This window comes from Aquarana catesbeiana, linkage group LG12, assembly GCF_042186555.1.
Source record: "Aquarana catesbeiana isolate 2022-GZ linkage group LG12, ASM4218655v1, whole genome shotgun sequence".
Classification (NCBI taxonomy): Eukaryota; Metazoa; Chordata; class Amphibia; order Anura; family Ranidae; genus Aquarana; species Aquarana catesbeiana.
The window spans coordinates 79441004-79466928 of record NC_133335.1 but is presented as its reverse complement, the minus strand read 5'-3'; the positions used below and the strand labels follow the sequence as shown (position 1 = coordinate 79466928).

The 25925-nt window shown below is 43.4% G+C and overlaps 1 protein-coding gene across 1 annotated transcript in view; it reads left to right on the top strand.

Annotated features, from left to right (window-relative positions):
* The window catches only part of LOC141114440 (proton channel OTOP3-like), a 121044-nt gene extending 102747 nt beyond the window's left edge, over nucleotides 1-18297 (top strand). Inside the window, 5 exon segments of the mRNA XM_073608113.1 lie at nucleotides 6029-6056; nucleotides 6059-6086; nucleotides 9593-9702; nucleotides 12055-13238; nucleotides 17128-18297. Of these exon segments, the coding sequence (XP_073464214.1) occupies nucleotides 6029-6056; nucleotides 6059-6086; nucleotides 9593-9702; nucleotides 12055-13238; nucleotides 17128-17298 (1521 nt within the window). The 3' untranslated portion in view covers nucleotides 17299-18297.
* Nucleotides 18298-25925: the final 7628 nt, after the last annotated feature.

The following is a 25925-nucleotide window of genomic DNA, read 5'->3' as shown; positions in this document are numbered from 1 at the left end:
ACTGTGCTCAAAAGGTTGCCTACCCCTGATATATGAGTTACTAAGTCAAAGAATCATATGAGTTGTTAGAACACAGTACACTGAAAGTCCCCATCAGTAGAACAATACACTAAATCAATGATCAGGTAGCAGTACAGACAGCCTGAGGTCCCTTTCACACTTGTGTAACTTGTCCTGCGACTTGGGACTGCAAAGTCGCATGATAAGTCGTACCTCATGATTTCCAATGGCTATCATTCATATCTGTGCGATTTCAAGTTGCAGCGACTTCAAAGTAGTCCCTGCACTTTAGGCAGAGACTTCAAGATTACACAGACATTGCTTCAAGTCATGGCAAAAATCGCGGCAAAATCACGCGACTTTCAAGTCGCACAAGTGTGAAAGGAGCCTTAATGATTGCATTTTACTACCATGGGTACTTCGCCCGCGGTAGTAAAATCTGACTATTATTCCTGTGCATGCACTGTAAAGACTATGGACAAATCGGGTGGCTAGCAATGTTAACTGTGAAGTTGGTCCATCAGAATGCAGTTCACATGCACAAAAACCCACTTTTCATTTAGGCTCTGTTTCCACTTGTGCAACCTGTCCTGTGACTTGGGACTGCAAAGTCGCATGACAAGTCATACCCCATGATTTTGAATTAATACCGTTCATATCTTGGGAAACTTCAAGTAGTCCCTGCACTAATTTGGTCCCACTTTGATGCGACTTGAGGTCCATAGACATCAAGAATACACAGGCATTGCTTCAAGTTGCATCAAAATTGCAGCAGAATCGTGCGACTTTTGGGCTGTAATAGTGGAAACCTAGGCTGACACAGCTGTTTGTGTGTCACCAAAATTGATGACGCTGGCTAATCTGACAAATTGTGGTCAGACACAACAATAGGCTTGTGCTCTGTGCCATGGAACTAAATCCAAGTAAACATCCCCAGGACCTGCCAACCTTCTGTGAATCAGTCTTCTGATTCTAATCATTTAATAAGGTTGAGTCAGAGCTTTGGTTCACTTGCTTGTCAGCAGACTGAGCAAGTGAACCGTAGAATCGATTAATTGAATTGGTTCAATTTAGTAAGTAGTAGCATATACTCTGCATTCAGCATAGCCTATATATACAGTGCATTCGGTGGTGTACAGTTTCAAAAACACTTCATGCGGTGTACACAGTATATAATACAGTGCAGGCGGTGTACACAGTATATAATACAGTGCAGGCAGTGTACACAGTATCTAATACAGTGTAGTTCGGTGTTAAAAAAGAAAATACCCAACATGTCTGGAAGGCCTCCAAGGAGAGGCAGACGCTCACAGGCCACTAAAAGAGGGCAAGCAGCCTCTGAAATAATATTTAACAGCAGGGACCGTTCCTGTGCCCAACAAGAGTAACTGAGGGGTTACCGTGTTCTGCTACCACCATCACCTAAGTCCCAATTTTTCAGCATATAGTGCAGTCTGTATAGTATATATACTGCTATTCAGAGTATATAGTGCAGTCTGTAGAGTATATATACTGCAGTTCAGAGTATATAGTGCAGTCAGTGTAGTATATATAATACAGTGCAGGGTATATAGTGCAGTGTACAATATATAATATAGTGTATTGAAGTGGTTAAGGGGAGTCCTATGGCAGAATTAAGAAAAAAACGACATGAGTTCCCCCCTGTCTATACCAGGCCCTTCGGGTCTGGTGTGGATTTTGGGGGGACCCCCACGCCATTTTTAAGAAAAATGTTGTTGTGGAGTTCACCTTAATATCCATACCAGACCCAAAGGGCCTGCTATGGACTGGGGGGAGGACCCACGCTGTTAAATGATTTTTTATGTATATTGCTGTGAGCAATTTTAAATGACATTTTTTCCTTTAGGAATGTCATTTTGCTGCGGTACTTTTCTAAACATGGGAAAAATGCGCTAATTTACAGGCATACTAAGGGGACACCCAGGTACGATATATAAAGGAATATTTAATTTTTATTGTTTCACTTTAAGCATTATTAAAATCACTGCTCCCTAAAAAACAGACGTTTTAAAAACTTTTTTTTGCATTGATACATGTCTCCTGGGGCAGGACCCAGGTCCCCAAACACTTTTTTTTTTGGCAATAACTTACATATAAGCCTTTAAAATGAGCACTTTTGATTTTTCATGTTCGTGTCCCATAGACTTTAATGGTGTTCGCGTGTTCAAACAAATTTTTTGTCTGTTCGCATGTTCTGGTGCGAACCGAACCGGGGGGGTGTTCGGCTCATTCCTAGTCATGACACAGGAAGGAGTTGACCAGCTGACCTCATTAGCTCACACCCTGCATCATCTACCCTCCCACTCCTAGGTGCACTTTTTTAAAATGAAATGCAATTAATCGGTGATCACCCTTCTCACTACATACAAAATATACAATCAGATTGCATAGTGTATGGCCATCTTTATACAAGTACATAGAAGGGAGTGGACAGAAACACTATGCAATTGGATTGTATACTGTGTATTTAGTGAGAAGGGTAATAACTGATTGATTGCATCTCATTTTAAAAACGTGCAGCTGGGAATGGGAGGGTGGATGATGCAGGGTGTGTGCTAATGAGGTCAGCTGGTCAACTCCTTCCTGTGTCATGACCTAAAGTCTGATCAGGAAGAAGACATTACAAATAGAAACGTCTGGAAACGTGGATTAGGACAAGAAAAGTAAGTGTCTGTAGATTTAATGGAAAGCTTTGATATTTTTGCAATAAAAGTACATGAATGCTCTATTGGTACATAGGGGAGCTGGAATTTAGAAAAAAAAGTGACCAAAGGTGAACTTACCCTTTAAGGGTTGTAACACTGAAGATGGTGGGAGGCACTACTGCGCAGTGCTGGGACAAGGTAATTTAGCGCCCAGGGCAAAGACACCAAACTGCGCCCCCCCCCCCCTCCCCTTCCAAAAAATTTTTTTAAAATTGAGCACTAATCGGCATACTTAGCCCCGAACACAAATAATACCCCCTATCATCCTTACTAGCATAAATTCTCCCCCCCCAATCCCCATTTCTAACAGGCCCAATATTTCCTTTCCTAGCACAAATCTCCCCCCCATCACTTCTTCTAGCACAACCCCCCCCCCCCCCAAAATCCCCCTCCTAGCACAAATCCCCCCCCCCCCCCCATCTCCACGGCACAAATCCTCTCTCCTGGCACAAATTCTCTTTCCCCCACAGAACAAATCCTCCCTCCCAGCACTAATCTTACCCCTTTCCCCCCGAAAATCCCCCTCCCAGCACAAATCTTACCCGTCACCCCCCAAAATCCCCCTCCCAGCACAAATCCTACCCCCAAATTTCCCCTCTAAAACAAATACCCCCAATTATCCCTAGCATAAATTCTCCCCCCAATCCCCATTTCTAACAGCCCGAATATTTCCTATCCTAGCACAAACCCCCCCTCCCCCCCCAATCACCTCTCTATCACAACCCCCTCCCCCCAAATACCCCTACTAGAAAAAAAATCTTATCCTGGCACCCCTCAAATTCCCCATCCCAGCAGAACCCCCCCAGAACTCCCTTCCTAACACAACAGCACAAATACACCCCCCTCCCCCATATCATTCCACCTAGAAGTAATCATTTTCTCCCTACAAATACTCTCATCCTCCCCTTGTGTTCTCAGTGCAGCTCTCCCTTCCTCAGCTTGGCAGCAGCTTTCCTCACACACAGACCTCAGATACAGTGCGGCACAGCGCCCTGTGATGCCCACTTCTGACGTTCCTCTCATGTTGTCCCGTCAGAGCTGAGGAGGAGCCGGTTTCTAAACTTGCCTGTGCGGCAGCTAGCGGGAGAGATACAGCTGCTGAAGGGGACCGGGATCGCGCTCAGAGATGCCCGCCTCCCACCCACACTGCTTTCAAACTTACAGCAAGAGACAGGCTCCTTGGCTCCTATAGGTTGCAGCGCGGCAACAGCTCTCCGCGCTCCACTGAGTCCTCCCACCCCACCTCCGGCCGTGAGTGACCTCACGCCGCCGGCCGGGACTACGAGGCTGCTTCGTAGGGGGAGTGAACAGTGAAGCTGACAGGGAAAGGAGGTGAAGCCAGGGCTTGTTGTGCCAGATGCAGGAGTGCACTCGGCACACTTACAATTTTTCAGGTACAACGGCACTGGCTAGTGTGTATAATGACAGGTGTGAAGCACATTGCCAGCTCTTCACCTGCGCCCCCCCTAGTATAGAAAATCGTACCGCCCAGGGCATCCGCCCCTTCCGCCCCTGCCTTGTACCGGCCCTGCTACTGCGGGTGGGTAAAGTCTAAGGAACTCATTGATAGACAATTTGACAGATTTTTTGATAATGAAGAGCAATTAAAAAAACTTGTTAATCTGGTATACATTGCCTTGAAAAAGTATTCATACCCCATGAAATTTTCCACATTTGTCATGTTACAACCAAAAACGTAAATGTATTTTTTGGGGATTTTATATGATAAACCAACACAAAGTGGCACATAATTGTGAAGTGGAAAGAAAACGAATAAATAGTTTGCAATTTTGTTTTACAAACAAAAATATTTGAAAAGTTTGGGCGTGCATTTGTATTCAGCCCCCTTTACTCTGATACCCCTAACTAAAATCTAGTGGAACGAATTGCCTTCAGAAGTCACCTAATTTAGTAAACAGAGTCCACCTGTGTGTAATTTAATCTCAATATAAATATAGCTGTTCTGTGAAGCCCTTGGAGGTTTGTTAGAGAACCTTAGTGAACAAACAGCATCATGAAGACCAAGGAACACACCAGACAGGTCAGTTATAAAGTTGTGGAGAAGATTAAAGAAGGGTTATGTTATAAAAAAATATCCAAAGCTTTGAACATCTCACAAAGCACTATTCAGTCCATCATCTGAAAATGGAAAGAGTATGGCACAACTGCAAACCTACCAAGACATGGCCATCCACCTAAACTGACAGGCTGGGCAAGGAGAGCATTAATCAGAGAAGCAGCCAAGAGGCCCATGGTAACTCTGGAGGAGCTGCAGAGATCCACAGCTCAGGTGGGAGAATCTGTCCACAGGGACAACTATTAGTCGCGCACTCCACAAATCTGGCCTTATGGAAGAGTGGCAAGAAGAAAGCCATTGTTGAAAGAAAGCCATAAGAAGTCCCGTTTGCAGTTGGTGAGAAGCCATGTGGGGGACACAGCAAACATGTGGAAGAAGGTGCTCTGGTCAGATGAGACCAAAATTGAATTTTTTGATCTAACTCTAAAAGCAAAATGCTATGTTTAGCAGAAAACGAACACTGCACATCACCCTGAACAAACCATCCCCACCGTGAAACATGGTGGTGGCAGCATCATGTTGTGGGATGCTTTTCTTCAGCAGGAACAAGGAAGCTGGTCAGAGTTGATGAGAAGAAGGATGGAGCCAAATACAGGACAATTTTAGAGAAAACATGTTAGAGCCTGCAAAGACTGAGACTGGGGTGGAGGTTCACCTTCCAGCAGGCCAACATCCCTAAACATAAAGCCAGAGCTATAATGGAATGTTTAAATTAAAGCATATTCATGTGTTAGAATGGCCCAGTCAAAGTCCAGACCTAAATCCAATTGAGAATCTGTGGCAAGACTTGAAAATTGCTGTTCACAGATGCTCTCCATCCAATTTGACAGAGCTTGAGCTATTTTACAAAGAAGAATGGGCAAAAATGTCACTCTCTAGAGCAAAGCTGGTAGAGACATCCCCAAAAAGACTTGCAGCTGTAATTTTAGTGAAAGGTGGTTCTACAAAGTATTGACTCAGAGGGGCTGAATACAAATGCACGCCACACTTTTCACATATTTATTTGTAAAAAATTTGAAAAACATTTATCATTTTCCTTCCACTTCACAATTATGTGCCACTTTGTGTTGGTCTATCACATAAAATCCCAATAAAATAAATTTAAGTTTTTTGTTGTAACATGACAAAATGTGGAAGTTTCAAGGGGTGTGAATACTTTTTCAAGGCACTGTACCGTATAAGCTGAAAATAGTGTGTGTGCAACTCATGATATGCTTTCTTGCAGACCTGTTTTTTGTGGTTTTCAAGCCAGGACGTGTGCAGGTGCAACATAATATAACTAGGTGAGTAGAAGAGAGGCAAATGGTAATACTAAATGGACATAGAGGAAAGAAAACCAGATATTTTCAGTTCCATTCATTGTGGAAAATGAAAACCAAAGCTGTTTTATTTTCTCTGTAAATGGTACTATTTGCGTGATAATGTGGTTTAGGTTATATGCACTCAACAGTGTTGAACTAACTGTACTTATATACCTGCCACGAGCTTTACCAATAAGCTTACTTTCACACTGGGGCGGGCGGGCGTCGGCGGTAAAGCGGTGCTATTTTTAGCGCCGCTTTACCATCGTTTTATCGCGCTATTCAGCCGCTAGCGGGAGGTTTTAACCTAACATTTTTAATCTTTTCACTGCCAGAGCCGTTTTTGCATTTGTTGCACACATTTAAAAAAAATTCTACACACCCCTGTTAAAATGTCAGGTTTCTGTGATGTAAAAAAATGAGACCAAGATAAATAATTTCAGAACTTTTTCCTCCTTTAATGTGATCATTTAAAGTGCCTTTGATTAACCCCAAATAAGGTTGCAGCTTTTCTAGTAGGTCTTTCCTGACATTTTTGTTAGTCACATCCTACAGCAAAAGCCATGGTCTGCAGAGAGCTTCGAAAGCATCAGAGGGATCTCATTGTTAAAAGATATCAGTCAGGAGAAAGGTTACAAAATAATTTCCAAGGCATTAGATATACCATGGAATGCAGTGAAGACAGTCATCATCAAGTGGAGAAAATATGGCACAGCAGTGACATTACCAAGAACTGGATGTCCCTCCAAAATTCATGAAAAGACGAGTAGAAAACTAGTCAGGGAGGCTGCCAAGAGGTCTACAGCAATATTAAAGGAGCTGCAGGAATATCTGGCAAGTACTGGCTGTGTGGTACATGTGACAACAATCCCCCGTATTCTTCATATGTCTGGGCTATGGGGTAGAGTGGCAAGATGGAAGCCTTTTCTTACAAAGAAAAACATCCAAGCCCGGCTAAATTTGCAAAAACACATCTGAAGTCTCCCAAAAGCATGTGGGAAAATGTGTTATTGTCTGATGAACCAAGGTTGAACTTTTTGGCCAGAATTCCAAAAGATATGTTTGGTCCCAAAAAAAACAACACTGCACATCACCAAAAGAACACAATACCCACAGTGAAGCATGGTGGTGGCAGCATCATGCTTTGGGGCTAATTTTCTTCAGCTGGAACAGGGGCCTTAGTCAAGGTGGAGGAAATTATTAACAGTTGCAAATACCAGTCAATATTGTCACAAAACCATCAGGCTTCTGCTAAAGCTGAACAGGAAGAGGAACTTCATTTTTCAGCATGACAACGACCCAAAGCATACATCCAAATCAACAAAGGAATGGCTTCACCAGAAAAAGGTTAAAGTTTTGGAATTGCCCAGACCTGAATCCCATTGAAAAATCTGTGGGGTGATCTGAAGAGGGCTGTGCACAGGAGATGCCCTCACAATCTGACAGATTTGGAGTGTTTTTGCAAAGAAGAGTATGCAAATATTGCCATGTCAAGATGTGCCATGCTGATAGACTCATACCAAAAAAGACTGAGTGCTGTAATAAAATCAAAAGGTGCTTCAACAAAGTATTAGTTAAACCACTTCAACCCGGAAGGATTTATCCCCTTAATGACCAGGCCATTTTTTGCAATACAGGCACTGCGTCGCTTTAACTGACAATTGCGTGGTCGTGCGACACTGTACCCAAACAATCAATGTGCTTTTTTTCCACAAATGGAGATTTCTTTTGGTGGTATTTGATCACCTCTGTGGTTTTTATTTTTGTGCACTATATGTCTCATTTTCTTACATCACAGAACCTGACATTTTAACAGGGGTGTGTAGACTTTTTTATATCCACTGTAAAACTATTATATATTTTATGAAATCAGACACCCTAGAGAATTTTATGTCACTTGATATTACCGCAAGGTCTGGGAAGCGCAAATTTCAGTAAAAAACGAAAGTGAATTTTAAGGCAAACACAATAAACTACCCATTTTTTGGTGAAATAAAAAAGACAGGGTTGCACTGAGTAAATGGACACCCAACATGTCAAACCATAAATTTGTGTGCGCCTGTGAAATGGCAACAAACTTCAGTACCCTATATTTTCTATAGGCAACGCTTCAAAAGTCCCCTATAGGTCATCAGTTTAGTGTTACTGAGAAGGTCTTGTGCTAGAAGTATTGCTCATTTTGGCGTGCGTGGCGATATGTAACACGTGTATGGCAATCGACATTTTCATGCTCAGGCGCCCTCGACACATGCTTTTACGTTCCTACATGCGTATATGTGGGGGGGGCGCAAAATTTGCAAGATTTTTTTCTCATCACATAGGGGACAAAAAAAACCCTGTGTGATGATTTTTAGGAGACAGGTTCTCTTTAATGAGACATGAAGGGTCTAAAAGGCCCTGCATGTCTCCTCTGGTCTCCACTGAATGTATTGCCATGCAGATCACATTGCAATACATCCCCTCCCAGCTATGCTAGCCAGGGACACTGAGAGGTTGACCCAAGTAATGTCATACATGACGCCTTCCAGTCACAGCAAGAAGGGGAGGAGAGTGGACATGCGTCTGCTCTTCTCCCTCCCCTCCACTTGCCAGCACTCAACATGTCAGTCCTGGGCCGGCAGATGGGCAAGCGGAGCCCAGAAAACAAGGCGGAGGACAAATATTGAAGGGGTTCTCCATAAAGCAAAGTTAAACACCAAAACAAGAATGTAATGTATTACATCTTACTGATCATTAGATGTCCTGCATGCATTCATTTTATTTTTATTTTCAGGAATTTTTTCCTTTAACGCTGAAGCTTAGCTAAAAAAAAATCCCTACAGCTTTAGTCACATCCCTTAACTGTAATGAAGTATATCCCATGTTGTGCAGGCAGCTGGATCCTAGAGAAACCTTCATTGCAGAGATGCCTGGTCCTCTTCCCGTCTCTGAACTTTTGACACTGCAATGGTCTACAGCAAGGATATGCAATTAGCGGACCTCCAGCTGTTGCTGAACTACAAGTCCCATGAGGCATAGCGAGACTCTGACAACCACAAGCATGACACTCAGAGGCAGAGGCATGATGGGACTTGTAGTTTTCCAACAGCTGGAGGTCCGCTAACTGCATATCCCTGGTCTACAGCGTTAGGTCTTCAGGCAGAGCAGCATTGCAGGTGATGTGATGGGGACATGCTCTCCTCCTCCAATGAGAAAAGTTTGTTCATTGATTACACAGACTGTGAATGGAGGAGATCATTCACTGATTGTGTTACAAGCAGTGTAATCAGTGAAAGTACTTTTCTCAATGGAGATAGAAGGAGGGGTCGTGCCCCTGTCGGTCCTTCTGTACTGCACCTTTGCCTGAAGACCCAAAGCTGTTAATCATTGCAGTGCCTGAAGTTCAGAGACAGTAAGAGAATCTGCACCACTGCAGTGAAGATTTCTCCAGGGTCCAGCTGGCGTCCTACTTCTGTATTTCAGCACTTACCTCTGTTTTATGTTTTCAGACATGGCATCATGCTGGCATTGTCCACCAACCTCCTGCTTTGGCTTATGGCTGTTATAAATGATTCCGTGCACAGAGAGATTGAGGGTCTACAACTAAACATAACTTCAGGCAAGTGAACCCTAAGCCTGCTTTCACACTGCTGTGGTGTGTTTTTCTTGCACCGTGGGTGCAGCGCAGCTTACCTGCATGCTTGGAGTGGGTTAGCTGCGCTTTACCATGGAGTTACCATGGGGGGGGGGGGGGGGTTTATTTACTAAAGGCAAATCCACTTTGCACTACACATGCACTTGGAAGTGCAGTCGCTGTAGATCTGAGGGGGACATGCAAGGAAAATAAAAAACTGCATGTTTGCTTGTACATGATTGGATGATAAAATCAGCAGAGCTTCCCCTCATTTCAGATCTTCCCCTCAGATCTAAATCAACTGCACTTCTAAGTGTTCTTGTAGTGCACTTGTAGTGCATAGTGGATTTACCTTTAGTAAATAACCCCCACTGGCTAGTATCTTGAAGAACAGCCGTCTACATCCCAACACAGGTGTAAGCTCTGCTGCACCCACAGTGTGGGACAAACGCACAGCAGCAGCATTAATGCAGCCTTAAATGCAAAGGACCAATAATAACAATCATATTTAAATTCTGTTCATGCTTAAACGTTTTGAAAGTTTAATTAGAAGAAAGGAGTTACAATGTAAAGGTATAGGTTAGAAAGTAGAGAGATTAACGTGCATGGTCAAGTGTAAAGCTAAGGGATCTTATCTCCTGATCCAAAGGAGAGGCTTTTAGGCTCCAAACTCACTTAGTTGTCATAAACAGTTTACATATTATTTAAGAAGGAGAAGTGGTAACGAGGTACCTCCTCACCGCCTGTTTTAATCTTATAATTGCCGCACCAGTGTGCCCCAACTGCATTTGCAGTGCTTCCACATTTGCTTGAAATGGTTGCTTTTGGTGGCAGTGCTGCCTCCGAATGCGACAGCAGTGGTGGTTTTTGCAGAGGGTGGAAAGCATTGTGAACACCCCCATCTGTTGCTTTTGCAGCTTAAGGAGCGGGGGGCATTTTTATTGCCCCGAACCACAAATCTCAATGTATCTTTAGAGTCTAGATCAGATTTTTATTGTCATCTTTATCCCTTAAATGACGGTTTTTCCCTTGCTTCCTGTCAAGACAGGAAGTGATGGAGAATTTTCTCCAGTGGGAACACAGACAAAAACAAATTTTTCTTGGTAGGAAGGGTGAGACCTTCTGATATTATTCTTACTGCTGTCCATGCCTTTCTTTCTGGATGATAGCCATACCCTCATTACCACCCCCTAGGGGCAACACAGGGACAAGAAGTGGGGATAAATCTGCTTAATGGTGTCACAAACAGATGTAGCACCCACCTAGGTAGGCTGCTAGGATGTACATAGTTTGATGTAGTGTGGTCTCCTGCTTAACAGGAGACTGTTAGGTAAAACATAGCAGCTTTTCTGCCTAACAGGAAAGTTACATTGTTTAGCAAGAGAGCCCTGTGTGTTTCACAGTGCTGCTGCTTCTGTTTTGGCTCCTCTGTATCCAGTAAACCTTGGAAGGTTCTGAATAAACAGGAGTGACCCATGCAGATCAGCAGTATGAATATGGATGCCATCCCAAGCCAATTAAAGGCTTGGGATGGCATCCCAAGCCTCAGTGGGCACTGCAGAGGAGAGTCCAGATGAGGGGGTGCTGTGCCCTCCTCAGCACTTGCTGCCATATGGCCTCGGGTGGGAGGCCTGGAGGCTGAAATGTTGACCAGGGTGTTCTGAAGAACTGACTAAGGGGGGAAGCCATTCCCATGATATCTGTCTGGGATCACTGGAGGGTGCTGCTGGAGAAATGGAAGAAGGCTACCATTTGGTCCAGAGGCCTTGTGAGTACAGACTTTAAACGATCTTGGGGCCTGGTTCTTTGGCTGCCCCTCTCTGTGCTAGGAGAGTCAGCTACTGGGTTCAGCAGAAAGGGGATACTGGCTAGTATCCTGAAGAACAGCTGTCCATTATTCCAAAAAAAGGACTTGCTCAAGTGTGTATGGTGTTTGATACAGTGATTCCACGGTTCAGTTAAAGAAGCTGTCCTCATTGTATCTAGTTGAAATTTGGAGTATTCCACTCCATCCATCCCCTATCCAAGTTCTCCAATAAAACAACCAAAAAGCCCTAGGCTGGGTATTGGAGTAACGAGCGGAAGTAAGAGTGCACCTAGCTGTCGAAGAACATACTGTGTGCCTGGCTACAGAAGTTGGAACTAGGGAAGATCTAGCAGCTCCTACGAGGGTAGTGCTACACAGAAATAAACATCCTGGCAGAAATGTTAACTCTGCCCATACCCTATCCAACCATAAAAATAATCTCAGCTGGAGTTAGGCTTTAAAACGTGGGCAGCTGGTTTTAATGTTTTCTGTTTTACACAATAAATAACCTAAATACATTTCTCTTGTAGATGAGATAAGCAACTGCTTATGCCTAAAAAATTCAATGTGCTGGACCTTTCAAAGGGGATATGTGACCCTGTATCCATTCAATTTGGAATACAGTCTTATCTGCGCATCAATGCTCTACATAATGTGGCTGAATGTTGGCAGAAAAGACGTTTCTCCCTCTGCCTTCTCGCACCCGAGGTTTCGTCTTCAAGGAGTTCTTTATGGCCCAGTTTTGGGTGGTACTGCATTGGTGGTGGGATTTTGTGTCTTCATCCTGTATCAGATACAGGCATCTTCAGGAGAAGTTTCTCCCACGTCATCATTTCTTTTTTTCGTCTACAATGTCATTGTGCTGCCTATCATGATAATCTCCTGCATTGTTGGGATAATCGCTCAGACCTTTACAGAGAAACAGTCGGTGAAACAGTCAGAACAGCATAGTGAGCATGATGAAAACAAAAACGACACAGATAGAGCAACTAAACTAGAAAATCAAAGTCGGTGCAGACACAGGCATGTGGAGAAGAGCAAGGATTATGATCAAAGTGAAGTGGATATGGGGGAGCACAGAGATGAAAAGGGAGATTACGAATGGACAGATCTAAAAGAAATTGTGGAACATAAAGGAGATCAGGAAGAAAGTTGTGATAAATGTGAAATGCAAACAGAAAGTGGAAAGTATAATGAAAACATTCCAGTGGAAGAATTGGAAAAAGAAGACAGAACGGACCATATGCAAACCAACCACCATTATAGGACAACTACCAGAAAAATCAGTGTTGAGAAGAACGGTCATGGCATTGCATCGTGTCCAACACCTAAAAATTACACTCGCAGTCTAGAAATAATCCTGCTGCTGGCTGCTGCTCTTGGTCAGTTCTGCATTTCTTATTATTCCATAGTTGCCATTGTGGCTACAAGTAAATGGACTGTGTTGAATTCCTTAAATCTGTCATTCTCAGTCCTCATGATCTTCCAACATATGTTTCAAAATATCTTTATAATTGAAGGCATGAGAAAGGAGCATCATGGGCATATCCACCCAATTATACAGGAGGAAAGCAAAGAGGAGGCCCCTCGTAGAATGTCTTTTGTAGAAATACGCAGGGTTTCCTTGGCTTATCTTCAAGGTGTCGGAAAAATCACTATCAGCCGCAGACTTGTGAAGGAGTCCGCTCTTTTTCTAGTGCTCTGTAATATAATGGTAAGTCCATTTGTCTGCTATGACAATTATTGTGTTTTAAGTGATTTTTTATTGTTTATTAAAACTTAAAGTGACAATAAACCCTTACATATGCCAACTGAAGTGACTAGCCTCAGGTGATACACAGTGCTGACATAAATCCTCCTACATAAGCTCTACCTGTTTATCTGTAGCACTCTTTCTTCCACCACCTTCCAAAGTAAAAAGTTTAGATTGTATTTTTCCGCTTCCAGAAGGCAGGAGGCCAGGGATCTGATGTCGCACACTGATGTCACACACTCCATATCACAGAGCACATTGCTGAGTATAATCTGACACGTGAGTGGAGGGAAAGAGACCACAATTGATGTCACTGGGGAAATCTTCCTTAGGCTAGGTTAACACTGAGCTCTTTCAGGTGTTTAAGCTTTTTTATTGCACAGATTTGAATGTTTTCCATAGGAACCCAAGTTAAAAATAATGTCCTACATTTCTGCAAAAAGCATGAAGAAACGCATTGGTGTGAATGGAGCCTAAGCCCCCGTTCACACTAGTGCAATTTGTTGTGTAGTACTTTTGGTGTAGCATAATGTGTTTTTTGGCCCATACATTTCAATGGGAGCACATAGGTTTTTTTATGTTTTCTTTGCTTAAAATCCTGTCTCTTCTTCCTAAAAGCAATGATGTCACAGCAGATCATGCTAGTCATTGGCCAAAACAAAAATGTATGAAAAACACAAAAAAAAAAAAACTCTACAAAAATGCACTGAAAGGCACATGATTATGCAGTGACACCAGTGTGAACCTAGGCTTACAGTAATACAGAGAGAAACAAAAACTTGACAAACCTTCTAACCCCCCCCCCCACCTCATCCCTATCCGAAAGTTAAAAAAAATGTTTTTTTTTTTTTATTTTAAATGTTGACACACTGCATATTTTTTATGATGTGGTCAGGAGATACTGCAGCAGGGGGTAGTGACAAAATGGTTTAATGCCAAGTTACTTGTTGCTTCACAATTTAAAGCCAGCACCAATCAGAAGAGTTGTCACCTAACTGTCACAGCACCGATGCTCTGGGTGAAGTGCCATGGCAATGCAGTGGAGGGTAGATCTGGTTCTGGAATAGAGGAGAAGTGAGTTTGACATTATTCAACCTCTTTCTTTTTTTGGGGGTTCTCCCCACCTGTCAAGGCCCTGGCTTCAATGGAAAAGCAATCTTTTTACCAGGTGAGGGGGTGACACATCAGATGAGAGGACCCAGGATATTTTTTTAGAGCTGAAGCCCTTTTAGTCAATCGGGTCCTGAAGTTTTCCAAAAAAAATCTTAGGATTTGATGAACCTCAGTAGCTAGAGATGAAGGATGAGAATATCGATTCTGTACCAGAGGTTTAAGCAATAAAACATGGAAAGAATTTGGTAACTTAAAGCGGAGCTCCACCCAAAAGTGGAAGCTCCGCTGGTTTGCCTCCTCCCCCCCTCCGCTGCCACATTTGGCACCTTTCGGGGGGGCGGGTACCTGGTTTTGACAGGTACCCGCTCACACTTCCGGCTGTTCAGCCCCCTCCTCCTTCCCCCGCCACAGGGCCATTCACAATAGGGAACTGGCTGTGAAGCCGCAAGGCTTCACTGCCGATTTCCCATATAAGAAATGGTGGCGGTAGCACCCAAGAGCCGATTGTAAAATCGGCAGGGGTGAAGACACCAGGTAAGTGTCCTAATATTAAAAGTCAGTAGCTACAGTATTTGTAGCTGCTGACTTTTAATTGTTTCTGAAAGAGCCTGGAGCTCCTCTTTAGGATGTGGAAGCAGATGAAGTTTGTGCCAGACTAAGCAGATTGATCTTTGCAGTGATAACAAAAGACCCATTATAACATGGTGCAAACTTCACAGAGGGAACTTTGAGATGAATGTTTTTGCCAGCGGTTTAGACATTAATGGCTGTGTGTTGAGTTATTTTGAGGGGACAGAAAATTTACACTATTATACAAGCTGTACACTCACTACTTTACATTGTAGCCAAATGTCATTTCTTCAGTGTTGTCACATGAAAAGATAGAATAAAATATTTACAAAAATGTGAGGGGTCTACTCACTTTTGTGAGATACTGTATATAATAAGACATGCCAAAAGTTTATGCGTGTGGTGAACGATCACATAATTAAACATAAATGTCATCCAGAGCATTCAACATTGAGGGGATTAGTGATAAAAGGGTAGGTTTTTAGTCATTTATGGATAACTTTTTAAATGATGTAGTTACTTTTTTTTGCCTTTTTTTTTTTATTCGGTGGGAACCTGATCCCGATCTAGGACCTCTCATGCACCTCTGCAATAACAAGTCCTCTTATTGCTATCACAATAAACCAGGGCTTTTTTTCTCAGAAAATAGGTGCAGGAACTCAACCACGACCCTCCCCCACCCCACACAAACCCTTCAAACCACACACAAACCCTTCAAACCACATCAAAGTGTGGTCAGATTTCACTAACAGTGGAAGGGGTCTTCTGACACAATAGCCAGAATATCGAACCACGTCACTTCTGGTTTATTTAAAACATGATTCATTGCAGATTTCTATGAAGTAATTTCACATGAGGAGAAATACGTGTTTTGACACAAGAGCGGCAACCGAATGAACTCCGGTGCACGATATTATGAACGGAGGTTGGTACTCTGCTCCAACACTAACCAACAAAATGGCCACCTCCGAGGCGGCGACAACTTCCCCGTTATCCACTGTGCTGTGAAAACATCCAAATGTTCCTTTAACTGACTGCATTCAGTTGCCGCTGTTGTATCCAAACGCAAATTTGTCAAAATCTGCAATTACTGTGGGTTTTAAAAAACGGGAAGTGACATGGTTCTATATTCTGCCGAGTTGCGTATTTTGTCAGGACAGGGGCAATAAATACCTGGAGTGCATTATATACAGAGTGCAGAGTTTCGGGGGGGATGGGGGTGTTACACATATGAGTGCAGAGTTCAGGTGGTGTGTTTGGGGGTGGGCTATGTACATAGTGTAGAGTTTAGGGGTGCCTTGCACACAGAGTGCAAAGTTCAGGGGTGCACTACACACAGAGTGCAGAGCTCAGCCTTCTTCCACAGCTGTTTACCTCTGCATCCCCTATCCTCATCACTTTCCCCCCTCTTCAACTCTGACCTCTGCATGCAACCCCCTTTCCACTGTCTCCATTTTCTCCTTCCTTCCTTAAAAGCTCTGCCATCTTCCACATGTGTTACTTGTGTTGGTGTATTAAGCTGAAGCACCCACATGGCTCTAGTACCTCCCGGCACACTGTAGGTGGCTCTGCCTCTCTCACTTGCAGGGGGGTCATTCAGTTAGGGTGTTGGGATCTGCACTGCACTGCAGGCACCCCTGCATCTCCCTTGTCCCCAACCTGCACTCAGTGGGAGCCGCTCAGGAGATCAGATCTGTGGGAGCCATTGGGAGACAAGCTTACACTTGTAAACACAGAAGCCGGACTTCTGTTTTTGCAAACAATAGTAGTGAGTAGGGAGCAGAGGGCCTGAGCCAGAGGTGGTGGAACTGAGTTCCACCAAATTCCAGGGAAAAAATCCCTGCAATAAACCATATCCTTTATGATCACTCACCTTTACTCTGCCAACCAATCAATTGATCATAATGGCACACTTTGTATAGTGTACTTTATTTAGCCCATAGAAGAATGCCCTTACTGTAAAAGTGCTGCCTGATTGTAATTGTTCCTTGAGGCAAAGGCTCCCAGTCCTCCCCTGCAACAGTGTTTGACCCATACAGAACCTTATAGACTGAACCATTAATGTTTGTATGAGTACAGTGCTGGAAAAGTACATAATATACCTAATGTTTATGTAGAAATTCCACTTACTGCCTGCATTGTTTCACACTGCTGTGATCTTTTACAGTTATGGATCATGTCAGCTTTTGGAGATCATCCTCAATATACAAATGGTCTGGAACAGGACTACTATGGATCTTCTGCATGGTTTTCCATTCTCAACTTCGGACTTCCTCTGTCTGTTTTCTACAGGATGCACAGTGTGGGAGGACTGTTAGAGGTCTATCTTACTGCCTAATTATTCCTTATTAAGATATCAAAGACAGTAATCTTCTGATGGATGATATTTTGGCTGTGAATAAATATTTTAGCTGTGAAACCAAATCATGGTTAAATAAATAAATCAAAGGAAAACACTGCGTTCTTCAAAAATGCAATACAGCATATAAACATTTCTACACAAGACATTTTATAATTTCATGTTATTAAAAAATGAACTTTCTCCTGCATCTCAAAAACGATGTACATACAGAGGAGAGATGTGGCTCCTCAACCTACTCAAATATTAAGTGGCGTATACAGTCCACATATGTCAAAGGAAAAGATCCACATCATGAACCAGACCCATGTGCATGAAGTGACATCAATGGCAGCTTCAGCCAGGCCACGCCTCCAACGCCTTAATCACGGGGATGGGAGACAGTCCACATAGCAACCCTACATAAGCCCAAGAATCTTCCTAAATTCCAAATTATTTTCCCACTGCCTTCTCTCTGCCATGGATCCCTAACCACCTTCATCCTTCTTCTCCTATCCCCGTTTTATGTTGCTTAAGGTATGGGACTATTTATTACTGAATACTAATATTTTAATACCATATACCACCGATGCACTCTTTTGTTCGTATCTCCTGGTAAATGCTAAAAGACAAGCATTTACATCCTCCTAAAGACACATTTCAGCATACACAAATACAACATCGATTCAAGTCCCTTATCCTTAGTCCCCCTACCACAAGAATTCTCACTCAATTTAAACATATTTGCTTGGATACACAGCAAAAGAACAGAATATGGGATTTTTAGGGTGCCAAAACACAATGACAAAAATTATAAAATATATCAAAATTTTTTATTTAGAAACATCTAAAAATCAACAAATTGTCGTCATAAATAACCATACAATACATGGAACAGATGTAGCTGATTCTAATCTCTACATGTTTCGCCAAACGATGGCTTCTTCAAGAGAACTTTTATCAGGTACTCCATTTATGATGACTATAAATAAATATGACATAATTTAGACACATAAATTATAGTAATACTTATAATAACACGTTTATATCAAAATAATTTTTTGCCTATATCTCAAAAATGTGTATAAAGGCCTGTGCATTGTTCATAGGTCTCCATTACCTGAATGTTCATAAATATTTTGCTTTAAAATCCAATAGATATTTGGCTCCAAAACCACTTTGGGGTAGACAGATATGGACATATGGTGAAATCACAGAGGGAGGTATAATGACGCCCCCTATTGGACCCTCTGGGAGGGAAATTACAATATAAATAATCGATATAGGGCTGAATATCAAAAGCAAAATACTGATTATTTTCTGCCTATCTGGATTATCAACAAGCAGGAATACAATCCTAATAGGGAAGAAGTCAATCCAGAAATTCCCAGCTATTCCCTTTTCCCAAACTAAAGTAAGGAAGGGAGAGGTCATTGTCAGCAGGACTCACTGTTCGAGAAAAACCACCATAGTCCTATAGCATAAAAATAGGATGTGAACCAGTTATACCACCAAAACATCTACTAATAACATCCGGAACACTCTCTTTTAGATCAAAGGCTTCTTACCTTGCAAAATGCAATACAGTGATTTATCGCTACCTCCTCTGTTCTGACCCACGGAATTTTGCCGCAGACCTGCGTGCATTTATACCCCCTCCACCTCCATCGGTGTCCAATGGTGCCGATGGAGGCATGGATGCTGGGAAAGGGCCAGTAGGCATGCGCAAGCGGCACCTGGAAATTATGTCATGCGCTGCACGACGCACACGTCCCGCCTCACATGACATAAGCCTGGCGCTAGGGTTGCACCAATACCGAGTATTTGCCCAAGTACTTGTACTCAGGCAAATGCTCCCGATGCCTGACCCGATAACTTTTGTATGAAGAGGCGGCTCCTGGAAGTCAGGGGGCGGAGAGTGAGTCCTGGCAGTGGAGAGCGAGTCCTGGGCTGGCAGCAGCGGAAGGTAAGCTGGTGGGGGGCAGGGGTGTGGGTCGCACTTGCAGCCGTCTGAATTGGTGACCCGGGCCGTCACATTCGTTAACGGAAGTGACAGCCCCAGTCTCCGTCGGAGATTGAACAGCGCAACGCCCATCTTGGTACTCCCTGCACTCGGCCTCAGTAAGCCAGCAGGCACAAGGTGGCAGCGAACATCTTGTTACACCCAGCCCACATAGTTCACTAACCATATGGGCTGGGTGTAACAAGATGTCCACTGCTGCCTTCTAACTGCTGGTTTACTGAGGCTGAGTGCAGGGTGTACCAAGATGGGTGTTGCAGCACTTGTATATTCTAGAACAGGGGTCTCAAACTGGTGGCCCTCCTGCTGTTACGGAACTACAAGTCCCATCATGCCTCTGCCTATGGGAGTCATGCTTGTAACTGTCAGCCTTGCAATGCCTCATGGGAATTGTAGTTCTGCAACAGCTGGGTGGCCACCAGTTTGAGACCCCTGCTCTAGAAAGTTTGAACTTTGAAGTTTGACTGTTATTAATTGTCTCTCTCATCATTTCATTGCCACTGCCTGCCCATCAGTTGCACCTATCATTGCCCATAAGTGCCACCTATCAGTGCCTATAAATGCCACCTATCAGAGCCAGCATATCAGTGCCCATAAGTGCCACCTATCAGTGCCCATAAATGCAACCTATCAGAGCCCATAAATGCCACCCATCAGAGCCAGCATATAAGTGCCCATCAGTCAGTGCCAGCTATCAGTGCCATCTATCAGTGCTGCAAATCAGTGTCTATTAGTCAGTGCCACCTATCTGTAGCACCCTGGGGTTTAGTCAGGGAGCTCCTCACAAATTTACATGCCAAGAGTAGTTATCTTGGTCGATTAATAGAGATCTATTGATTTCTCCCTAAGTTTGGCCTTGTTGCACTTTTCTCTTCTACCACTAGGTGGCCAGGAACTTGGTGGTACTAGATATGAGAAGGGCAACCCAAGGTCAGGTTATGGGTATATGGGGTATCTCAGCCAATGGGCAGGGGTTTTCTTGAATCTCTTGGCCTGCTGGGAGAGCCTATATATTTAGGTCAGGTCAAGTGATGTGTGTTCTGTGCCACCTGGATGGCTGTCTGGGTGGATTTGTGCCGTCTGGCTGCTAGGCCAGAGACTGGGCCTATCCTGGGGGCATCTGGCTGCCAGGCTGTGTGAGGGCCTATCCAGAAGTAAGAGGGAAGCACAGGGTTGAGACTGTGGCTTGCAGTCCAACCAAAAGTGACGGTTCTGTCGGCCGGAGAACCTGTCAGTGGTCAGAGGTAGAAGGGAAGCTGTCGCCACAAAGGGTCCAACCACCTTTACCAGGGACCACAGTGAGTAACTGAAGAAAGTACTGGAACTTTATTCTCACCGGACGGGCATGGTGGAGAATCAGGAAACTTCAGGCGGTGATCAAGTCAGGGACCCAACCTGTGGAGGAGATGCTTGTAGGGCAGCCTTGTGAGTCAAGCCAGGGACCTCACCGGTTAGCAGGGGTGAAGCTTGAGAAGTATTTGGAGTGCCAAGCTAGGGACCCAGCAGGGAAGCGTAGGTGATTGAGGGAGATACCACCGCCAACCTTGGAGGAACTCAAGGGATTCAGAGTCAGTGAATCAGAGGGTCTAGTTAGAGACCGGGAGCTCAGTGATTAAGAACTACAAGATGCAGTTGTAGTGGAGCTGAAAGAACTGTTACGTTTAAGTTAGGAACTGTTAAAGGATTGTTGCCATAGGAGACAGCATTCCTGCATGTGCAGAAGTGGCGCCTTGCTGGGGCCTTTCCCTTCACAGCTGTCCTCTTATTGAAATCTTTGGCCTTGGGGGTCCTTATTAGACTTGCTACACCTTGCTACATTTGGCGCCCAACGTGGGGCTAAGGTGTTGTCTTTGCAGCAGTCTCCTATTGCAACCGGCTTCAGCTTCATCGGATTTCGTCTGGCTCCATGGAAAGGTGGCAAGTAACATTTACCCTTCTTATAGACTGTGTTGTCGTGTGCACTATCAATGTGGGGAAGAATCACCAAGTCTCATTGCTCGGGGGAGAGGATCAGCCTGGTCTTTTGACACTTCCCGCTAGCGCTGTGAGGGTTAATAAAGACTCTGACATGGACTCCATTACAGTTTTGGCATGCTGCAACATGAAGAAGGCGGGCGCCACAATTCCCAAAGAACGTTCACACCAATCCGTTGGCAGGGGAAGAGTTCCCGCTCTGCAGAGGAGGACGCATTACTGTTCGGGTCACCATGCTGAAACCTCGTGGTTTCCTTGAAAGGAAACATGGCACATCTGGGAGCTCCTAGGCTGGAGGTTCCTCAACCCATGTCGGCTGAATACGACCCTCGAGAGATCGCCAGTTTCTTCGCCTCTGGTACCACGATTACTGACACGGGTATTCGGATGGCACCGAAGAGTGAGATTGCTCTGTACATTTCCCAAAGCTCCGCGGCAATAGGGATTGTTTGCCGGCGATGTTCCGGATTTGCTCTCTTTATGCGCCCTTGGAGCCGGTGTTGTCAATGTGGAAAATTATTGTTGATAGCTGCCAGGCTGCCACTGCCATTACGGCTGATGGGGGCGGATTGGGCCTGTGGGTATGCTTCTGTGGAAGAACCCACCTCCAGTACTGAAGCTGCCGAGGCGGACAGTCCTACTTCGGCCCAGGCTGACTCTTCTTCCGAGGAAATGGACATGTCGGGCGAGCTTGCTGACACTGCAGTGGAAGTGTTAGTTTCCGCTGATATCACTCCTTCGGAGACACCCACAGTGACCGATAGTCTGGAACAGGTGGTGCCGGTACCCTCTCTCTGTTACGTTTGAACTGTTATGTTTGAGTTAGAAACTGATAAAGGACTGTTGCCATAGGAGACAGCATTCCTGCATGTGCAGAAGTGGCGCCTTGCTGGGGCCTTTCCCTGCACGGCTGCCCTCCTATTGAAGTCTTGGAGTCTGCCAATTGAATCTATAACTATTTAAGGGTGTCCTGGCCCTAACCCTCTTTCCCCCAAAAATACAAAAAGGACTGTCAAAAGAAATAAAACCTCTTTTACATCCAAGAAGTGTCTGGCACCCAATGACTTTCACTATCTTTGCACCCACTATGCCTCACAACCCACTACATATTGAAGGATGTCAGCTTTCTTTGGCCTTGGAGGTCCTCAGACTGAACAAGGCCGGAGACCTTGCTACATATCAGTGCTGCAAATCAGTGCCCATCAGTCAGTGCCACCTATCAGTGCTGCATATCAGTGCCACCTATGAGTGCCCATCAGTGCTACTGTCACATGACATTAAAAAAAATAATCCGTATCGGCGAGTACTTGAAAAAAAGTATCGGTACTTGTACTCGGTCTTAAAAAATTGGTATCGGTGCAGCCCCACCTGGTGCTATGATGGAAATAATGCCCATATAAGGGCGTCGGTTTAGGAAGAAAAATACCGCCTCTGTTAAGATGTCACTGCACAAACTGTTACTAGGGCCATCCATCAGCGACATATCACTATAGGGACCAAGCACAAGGCACAGCCAATGGCGCCACCCTGATGAGCCATACAGGAAAATCCTCGTGGCCACCCCCGTGTGATCACCTGATCTTAATCTGAACCCCCCCCCATGTTAACCCATTGGAAGGGTGCCATCTAATGTGTGCATATAGTATATATACATATATATATATATATATATATATATATATATATATATATATATATAGGGATTCCTCCCTGACTGAGAAAATATCTCAGACATGTTAATAAATTAAATATGTTGTGATTATGGAGCCTATAGTTACAAATCAGAAAGATCCCAAAAAGTCAAATTTTTGTAAGTATTTCTTTTGGAGACAAAATGAAACCTGCAACAGGCACAAAGTTACACATTTTAGAATTACAAAATTTATTTTTTTGTTACAAAAGATGAGTAAGTGTAAACAAAACATAAACATAACATTATAATAAACTCAATTACCATATTTGCTTGGATGACACATGCACCCATTTCAACCTTAAATGTCTATCCTAATGCCCTTTCCTTTCCTATGGTCCACTCTTATGTTAATACATAGCTATTAGACTTTTCAGCCACTAAAAGTGACAAAAACTGATCCCAGATAATGTATGGCTTAATTTATCTAAAAGTCTTTCTAATATCACCTCTCAGGTTCCAATCTCAAATGTCCTTACCACTGTTATTCGGTCCTTTCCAGGGTGGCTCACCTATATCCTTCAGCTTCTCCCAAGTAGACATGTGCATTCATTTTCGTCCGAATGCATTTTCGTCTGAATTTCAGGTATTTTCGTTATCGTTTTAACGAACGATAACGAAAGTGCAGAATCCGAAAAACGAAAGATCCGACATAAACAAATGCTTTATTTTCGTTTTCGTTGCTACAACAGTTTGATATAGATAGGAGATTCGACATGATGATGACAATAACAATCTGTGTCCATCAAACTTGTGGTCGAATGTGCCTAACCTTAACTCTATTAGTCCAAGATTATTCTATATAGAGAGAAAAGATTCGACATAGAGAGAAAAGATTTGACGTAGGGGAGAAAGATTCGACGTAGGGGAGAAAAGATTCGACGTAGGGGAGAAAAGATAAATAAAAATAATTATTATGATGAATGTTATTGGTTGATTGTAAAGAGGAGGAGCAGTAAAATAGCTAGCACTAAGCACACACGTACTTTGGCTTATGGTGTCTGTTGAAAGTTCTAAGAAGATTTGACGGAGCAGTTAAACTATACGGCGTTGTACAGTTTAGCTGCTCCGTCGAATCTTCTTTGAACATTCGACAGACACCATAAGCCTTCAATGACAGATTCGACCCTAATTTGGATTTTCGGACAAATGCAATTTTTAATGAAAAACGAAATAAATAAAAACAAATTTCGGGAGTAACTAAATAAATGTATTTTTTGGACGAAAACGAAATTCCGAAACGAAATATTTCAGTGTGCACATGTCTACTCCCAAGTGCTTTAGTGCAGTGGTTCTCAACCTCAGTTCTCAAGTATCCCCAACAGGCCATGTTTTGGGAACTTCCCCTAGATAAAATAGCTCTTATCAATACAATGTCATTGATATTGATTTAAAGCAGCTGTGCAAAGTAAAGGAAAACCTAAAAACATGGCCCGTTAGGGGTACTTGAGGACTGAGGTTGAGAATCACTGCTTTAGTGGACGCATTGAGTTTGCCGATCTTAAACACATCTGGTAGACGTTACTCTTTGTTATTCTCTTCTGGTCCAAGGTGTTTTGGCTTTCGCATGGCTTAACTTACAATCCAATAAAGCACAGGCCATAGTATACCCTTTTACACTATCAAATCAAGGACTTACATAAATAGCAGTAAAACCTGGCAACATTCACCCTCTTAGCAGCAAAACAAACTGTAACTTTGGCTTGAAAAGTGCAATTGATCCCATTCCAAAAGGTCAAGACTTGCCTTTATGGCTTTATGATCGACTAAAACCTTTCTAGTGTCCTAAATGATACTCATGAAAATTTCCTCAAGGTTTATTCCCATGGGTTACCTATGAACTCATCTCTACGGACCCTACTTTGCTCAGCCCACTGCAGCCACATTCTCTGGTAATTGACCGTTTGGCATACATCATGGACCACTGCCCTCCATTCCCTCCCTCTAATCTTTTCCATGACTGAGATTACTATCCCCCTTTCTTTTCTCTTCTTTTTTCTTCTGTCTCTAATGCCCCGTACACACGGTCGGATTTTCCGATGGAAAATGTCCGATCGGATCGTGCTGTCGGAAATTCCGACCGTGTGTGGGCTCCATTGGACATTTTCCATCGGATTTTCCGACACACAAAGTTTGGGAGCAGGATATAAAATTTTCCGACAACAAAATCCGTTGTCGGAAATTCCGATCATGTGTACACAAATCCGACGGACAAAGTGCCACGCATGCTCAGAATAAATAAAGAGATGAAAGCTATTGGCCACTGCCCCGTTTATAGTCCCGACGTACGTGTTTTACGTCACCACGTTCAGAACGATCGGATTTTCCGACAACTTTGTGTGACCGTGTGTATGCAAGACAAGTTTGAGCCAACATCCTTCGGAAAAAATCCTAGGATTTTGTTGTCGGAATGTCCGAATAAAGTTCGACCGTGTATACGGGGCATTACTCTGTTATTGTTGCCCATAGTTACCCTCATATTCTCCATCTCAAGTTTGAAGGCAGACAGTACCATCCATATACACATATCTGAAGCCCTTGTCTGCTGCTGTGGTATCTTTTCCACACTGTAACCTTCTGTGGCCATCTTGATTATACCTGTGTTTGTACCTTTGGATTTTGTCATACCATTATTTTTTTACTATACTAACTTCAAAACAAACAATAAAAAATCTTTGAATGGAAAAATGTACTTTCGATTTCAATCTGCAGCCGCTTTAATGTTCTAATAAAAAAAAAAATTACAATTTCAATGCAATATGGGAACCTGGAGGAACCCCTCAGAAATATAATTCTGTGCTTTTGTGATTGGTATATCGCAAATAATTTGCACTAACCCCAACTTCTATCTTATTTATAACGTGATGTGGGTTCGAAAGTGAGCAACAGAATATTTCCATACAATTCTGCACATATAGAGTAAAATTTTTTTGAATACGAAAT